The sequence below is a fragment of the Melampsora larici-populina genome (genome assembly GCF_000204055.1).
Source record: "Melampsora larici-populina 98AG31 unplaced genomic scaffold MELLAscaffold_16, whole genome shotgun sequence".
NCBI classification, from domain to species: Eukaryota; Fungi; Basidiomycota; class Pucciniomycetes; order Pucciniales; family Melampsoraceae; genus Melampsora; species Melampsora laricis-populina.
In genome coordinates this window covers 888-8099 of record NW_006768780.1, presented here as the reverse complement: position 1 = coordinate 8099, position 7212 = coordinate 888, and the positions used below count along the sequence as shown (strand labels likewise).

General features: G+C 37.6%; 1 protein-coding gene across 1 annotated transcript; it reads left to right on the top strand.

Moving 5' to 3' along the window:
- Positions 1-2817: 2817 nt before the first annotated feature.
- On the top strand, positions 2818-3849 carry MELLADRAFT_55938 (uncharacterized protein; the record flags this gene model as incomplete). Its single annotated transcript, XM_007409650.1, has 5 exons — positions 2818-2896; positions 2972-3154; positions 3260-3539; positions 3615-3665; positions 3767-3849. Coding segments are annotated over 2 exons (170 nt in total), but the record flags the coding sequence as incomplete, so codon positions are not given.
- Positions 3850-7212: the final 3363 nt, after the last annotated feature.

Here is a 7212-nt window from a genome sequence, read left to right as displayed (position 1 = left end):
TGTTTTGAACATCAAAGTCATCTCCGATTCTCACGGGTCCAATAGCTTTCCATTGATTTCTCAAAGATCTCAATGAATGTCTCGTAGCTAGGCTAAAAATCTATTCCATTTCTGCTTTTCTGATGCTTCTCATGCATATCATAAACCACGATTTATTCAGCTTCATATTTACAAGGAGATTTGCCAAATAAGTCAAAATCAGCCGATTGCGCCAAAAGCACAATGCCTTGTACTTCAGCAAGGCTTAAATGTCTCAGGAGTACATGGTATCTATCGGGGATCCGCGTTGCTTGATCACTATAACTCTCTCTTTGATATTTTCGCTTCTGCTATTTTGATGCTTTTCATTCATATCGTAGATCGCGCTTCATTCAGCTTCATATCCAAAAGGAGATTCACTGGATAGTTCAAAATCCAAAGATCGCGCGAAAAGCACCATACCTTTAACTTCAGCAAAGCTTAAGCATCTCAGCAGTAAATGGTATCTATCCGGGATCCGCGTTGCTTGATCGCTTTAAGTCTCTCTATAATATTTTCGATAAAACAAATGATGAAAAATCAACCATATAGGTGAGGAACTGTGCATGTGTCGCTCTTGGATCTGCCGACTTGGTCCGATGGCTGGCCCTCAAGTATTCCATGGTAACAAGTAGTTGGGATTGAAAGGGGCAAGGAGTGATTCATTAAAATGTAAAAATCAATTGCCCTCGCTTTAACTGAAACTTATTCTTTACATTTGGTTTGTATATGATTATCGGTCAGACTTATCATTCAAGACCACATTACGAAAACAACAGGTGCGGAGGCAGGAGGGAATTTGCTTATGTATATACATATATGAATTTCATATCCAAGTTCCACAACACGATTGGATTCCCCAAATTCATTATCTCTTATCAGCCAGCGAATCTTTCCATCATTGATTGGAGTTATCATACAATTTTCAAAACAGATCGATCCATCGTAACAGTAGAGAGATAGGTAGGATGAACACAAGAGATTTCTTCAAGATACAACTGTGTCACATCCCAACTCCATCACGGTTCCATAAGAGATAATCTCATTCATCAGAACTAGGAATGATGGAGAGGTCCTGAACATCAAAGTACTTGGTTTTTCTCGGTTTTCTGTCACGTAGCGAGCCTTTCCATACCGATTGGGTAGATTAGATGAATGTTTTTGACAAGGAATGTTATTGAGTAGATCTAACAAATTACCCATCAAGAAATAAACTCACAAAGCCTTTCTTGACAACTTAAGATTGTCTTATCAAACTTCTCGGCTATAGCATGCTCATATTCTCTTTGATGAAAAAAATCGGTAAAGTTTCAAATTCCTTAATCTTCGTTTATGGGTCTACTTTGAACAAAACCTGAGAAAATCAGGTGTCTTAAAAGAGTTTCCCATTATTTTGAAGATTAAGATTCGTGTGATATTCTGAGGTTCTGAGTGTAAGTTTCTTGTGGCATTTTTGGTGGTGTAAAAAGTGTTTATCTATAACGCCCAAGCAAATCGCATTGAATGGATCGATTCGATTCCAGAGTCCAGTCCGGTATCTCGCATTCATACCAAACTTCCAAACTGAGACTGGAGGAGGAAGCTCTGAGGGCGTATTCTGCTTCAGCATCACTTCAAGTTCAACACTTCAGTTTACTGAATACGATGTTGACGGAGTAGTGTGAGGTCTACAGGCAGCTCAACGAGCCTAGTAACACAAAATTGACTTTTGTTGATTAGATTCACGAGTCATGATATTTGAGATCACTATGATCTTCTCGTCTCAAGAAATCCAAAAAGAAGGCAAGAAATTTCATATCTTGTAGTTTAGCACAGCTCAGTCATGCATCAAAGAAGTATAAGTCTTGCGGGATTCACAACATTGCTTGTACGGAATTGTTTAGTTGGAAGCGGCTGGTTTGTGAGTTTGACTGAAGTATCTTGTACTGAGTCTCTTGTAGTAAAGTCTCGCGGGATCAACAACATTGCTTGTAAAGACTTCTTCAGTTAAAGGTCGCTGGTTTGTGAGTTCGACTGAAGTATCTTGTACTGGGTCTCTCATTCTCCGGAATATCTGCATTCTATCCGATTCACAGATGATCGAACAAATCTCAGCCCTATGCTAGATAAGTAGGACAATAATTGGTTAGCTGCCCTCTCTCATTGACAAGGTATACACGAGTCTAAGAGGAAGTAAAGGATTTTCCGCCCAAATTTCCGATCACACGGAGTCCAAATTCTGTTTGCTATTATCTCGGAGCTTTCTTCTTATGGATAGGTATTAAGGCGTATGCAGCACATGGAAACAGTCCAAAATGCGATCAAGAGTAGTTTGAATGAAGCAAAAGTTGATTAATAGCCTTAAGCTGAACCTCACAGCTCCTAATCCAAATCCTTCCATCTTCTCTTTGGATGCGTTTCACTGTCGGAAACACATGACAGGTACGCAGGTCATTGAAGATGGGTAATGATTTGTTTTTTATTAAAACTGCATGGATTGAGGCCATTTGAGATGTTATGGATTGTTTAAATGAGAGATATAGTAAGGAGTTCGTTCAACTTGAGAAGTACTCCTGAATCTAAAATACCAAAAGGGTGAAAGCATCCAGATGAATTGTTAAAATTTGAATGTTTGTTGATTGAGTATTTAACCCCTTAACGTCGACTGTCAGTCTTGAGTAAGTAAGTAGTACTTAAGCTTTTGATTACCTTTCATATTTGGGTCAAGAGGGTTGGAGACAAACGACAGGGAAGAGTCAAGGAAATACCAGCTCAGCAGATTATCATTCAGTAGACTAGCACTTCATCAAACCAATCAATCAATCAAGTAAGATGCCAAAATCAAATCAAACCAATTCACTCAAACCTGGTTTCTCAACTGCTGGTTCATTTCAAGCTGGTAAGTTGATAGACCCATTCAACTCATCGTTCCATAATCAATATACTGACCCAATCTCTTTCATGGTGAGTTTAGTGGCAGTCGAATCAATCGAATCAGATTCAGAAAGCGATTCACAAACCACTCCGATCATTCCATCACATCGAACACCTTCTACTGCCATCTCAACTTCAACTAAAAAGGGACGCGCCAAACAACGTGCTCGTGATCGAGCTCGTAAATCGGCTGGTACCTCGACTTTATCTGATCCAACTGAATGTAAGTCAATTCTGTATCACCCTTTTCTTCTTCTTAAATCTACTCACACACACACACCTATCTCAATCGATCATCACTAAACCTCTCAATTGAGTGTCAAAACAGTCCGGAACAATAACAATCTTAATAGGATCCTTCATCCATTCGATCTCACCAGAAGACCTGGAAATCATCAAAACCGGTTTAATCGTTTTTAATTCAAATGGAAAGATCATTGGGATCGAAAAAGAAAACTTAACAAATCAAGAATGGAATCGAAAAAGTGATCTGATTCAAAGTTTATTGAAAAAGAAATGGATTCAGAAAGAAGATGTTGATCGATTGAGATTCATTAGATTGAGAAATGGAGAGTTTCTTTTACCTGGTTTTATTGATACTCATACTCGTGAGTTCTTGATTTTTTCATGGGGTTTGGGAAGGTTTGCTTGGATGCTTACTGAGATCTTTCTGAGGTTTTTAGATGCTGTACAGTACTCGAACGTAGGAGTTGGACAACAATACGCATGTGAGTATCTAATCCGAAAACTTTCATCCCAATCAAACCGCTTAAACCTCATTGGTTTACGTTTGTTTGATTGATTGATGACGGTTCAGGGGCGTGGTGGGCTTAAGAATGTAACCTTTTTAGAAGAAACAAAGTATTCATCTAATGGTTATTGACAAAGGATTTTTGAAAAAGTGGTGAAAAGAGTATTGAATGCAGGTACAACGACTTGTTGTTATTTTAGTTCGATTCATCTTTCGGTTTCCACAGTTTTAAGCCAAGTTTGTTTTAATGCTGGTCAACGTGCATTTATTGGAAAATGTGATGTGAGTTAAACAAAAACAAAAAACAATTGGGATTTTTTTGCTTAATTTCATATTTTGTTTTTGGTGGTTGTAGATGGATCGGAATGAAACATTTGAAAGTTATAAGGCAAATTCGGTGGAGGAATCTATAAAAGATACTATTGAGCTTATTGACTATATTCGACAAAACTGCGTTCCTGAGCTTGAAAAAGCTCATAGTACCATCATTGTAAGTAGAACAAATTGGGACCAATAGTGTAAGAATTGCTATAGATTCTCTATGACGTCTTACCAAGAACTTCCTACAGCACAATCAAAGGTTGTACTGTACTTTGGTACTTTTGCATAAATCTTGTGCACCTATGAGGCAGCGAAGTAGCTGATAAATATTGTGATTGTGTGGTCCAGCTACAGTTGCGGTTTGCCCTGTTAGAAGGTCCGTGTCGTTAGAAGTACTCTCCTCAATTGAACGGAAAAAAGACTATGAAAAGTCAAATATCATCTAATTTGAAGGGTTGAATTCAGAAGTCTGAAATGAGGGCAAGACACGATTTTGGCATAACGCAGCGGGAGTTTACATTCCACAAGATAAAGACGCTTTCTTGAGTGTATGAAACTCTAGCATACGCACATTCAATATCTCCAATCCTTCTCATCTCTGAAGATGATTGTATATAGAAAGGGTGGCTGTATCAGTGTTGGTGAAGAAGGTCAGTAGAGCTTCTTTCAAGATGAAATGTTGAAATTGAGAGGTTTAGAGGAAAAGCTGATCTTGTTTAAATCTTTTTTTTGGTTAGGTATGATGAGTCGTGGAGCAATTTTAGAATGGGTTGTGATTGAATGGGTCACTAATAGATCATGTAGATTAAGGATTAGAGAAAGTTCATTGACTTTTGCTTGTTAGAGAGAACTTTCGATGAAGAAAAAAAGATGTCGCAGTCTCACTTTATCACGACTTTCTTTGGAAACACTTTTGTTCTTTTCTACCAAGATAGTCACTTTTTTTTATCAAGTACATTTGTTTCCAGGTTTTTGAAAGAGTTGTTTGTTCGATTTTTACTTTGGAGTTTAGAAGAATGATCATTTGCAAAGACTCATTCTTTTGTTATTACTTTATGATTTCCAATGATCATTGCTTGTTGATATCTTTAATTGGAAGACCAGTTGTACTTTGTCAAGAAGTTTCTACTGAAACTGATGAATATTCTTTGTTGTCTCAACTCATGCTTTTTACATTTATATATATACAAATTATTCTATCAAAGAAATCAAAAAGAGATATTGATATGATGCTTGTCAAGTGATCAAGATGTCCATCATTCGATGTGCCATGAATTTCCGACACGCTTAGTGACCAACCCCACGATCAATGATTTTTCTTAGTATAATATCCTCCCATAGATCCATTTTCTCGTCGGACCAGTCGATCTTGTACAGGTCTTTGTTTTCGAAGCTAATGAATTTCAAAAAAGAAAAAGATCTGATTAAAAAAACGATGATATAGGATCCAAGAAGGATTCGAATCAAACTTACAGGAGTGAAATCTTGAGATTCTGATTGACTTGAAGGTACACCACAGGTCTGGTGGCACGTGACGCTCACGTGAGATTTGACTCTGCAATTGAAATACGTGCTGTCTACATTGTCATACCCGACGTGAGTTACATGTGCCAGCCAGCGTGGCCCTCACCCAATCTGATCACCTTGCTAGAGCGTGATAACTCACCTGATGAGCGGGTGAGTCATCTCATATCATAACAAGGTGACATGGCTCACTCAATGAACAGGTGAGCTGACTTGCCTTGTTAGAGTGTGAGTCAAGCTTTGTGATGACCAGGTGTGAAAGCTCACACGCTGTGGCAAGCAAAACACACTTCTCAACCCTTTCTTTTTATATTCACAAGACTCCACATTTCAGCACATTTTTTTCATCTTATCCTCACATTTGATCAGTGCTGCTGAAACTTTACAACTCAGCAAGGAATAGTGGTAAGAGCATTTTAATCTTCAAATTTAGTTATTTAATTTAAAAAGAATCATAATCATATTAAATCAATTGAACTCAACTGATAGTACATGAGTCAAAAGAAATTTTACAATGTTAAATTTAAAAATAAAATCAATAGAAATCCAGAGGAAGAAAATGATGACTCAATGAAAAGGATTGATTGATTCAAAGTTGAAAGAACTAAATGAAAAATCAAAATTGAAATAGAATAAAAGAAAAGAAAAAGAAATCGATTTTGAGGTCTTAACTTGATATTAGATGAGAACCTGATGAATATTGAGCAAGGACTAATTGATATTAAAAGATCAAGACTGATCGAGTAACTTATACAAACAAGAGTTGGGATCGAGATCTAAACAACAAAAGTTGTGATGAGAAAGTGGAGAACGGGTGTTTTGACATTAGTATGCACGGTGAAGAGTATTGAAAACAAGATAAAAAGAAAGACTTACCTATATAATGATTTAAAATCAAAGGTACGTATTGAATGTAGAAATCAAAATTAAAAGTGAGAACTTGATTGATGGATTGAAATCAAAGCAAAAGGTCAGAATCAAAAGGGAAAGAGCTAGATCTTAAGTGAGATGAGGATGGAGGAAAGGGGTGTAGAGTCCTTTTGATTGAGATTGATCGATTGATTGGGATCCTACAATCAAGAATTTAATGAAAGACATTGAATAAAGGAAGATAGTTTTAATGGAGTGAAGAAATAGATGTCAGTGGAATGAAGTGAAGATGAGATGAAGGAAAGAAGACGAGAGGAGACAGTTGACTTACAGCTGACTTAAAACCAAAAATCGAAATCAATAAGTTGGGAGAATGGACAGAGATCGAGGTCGAGATAGAGATGAGTAGGGAGTAGGTGTAGAGCTGTGTAGAGTGGTTGGCTTTGATTGGATCGGATCGATCGATTTATACCTTAGAGACTGGAAATCAACTGAAGAATACAGCAATGACCCATGAGAGCCCATGAGTGAAGGGGGACTCAAGCGTACATAGACTGGGGCAGTAGACAGAGTGTAGGGAGATCTGTGACATGTACCTGTGACGTCATACGTTTTGTAATTATATATGGATGAATGAAAATGAATTGGAATAAAAAAATGGTTCCAAAAGATGTCTTCAAGATGCATGAGCTGCCCTGTTGCAAGTAAACCTGAGCCATAATGAGTCATACGAGGGAGGACTGTTCATGTGCTGAGCACCTGATCAAAATTCAATTGCCTGCTGAGCACCTGGGTGGTTAGCTCACCTGCCAGCG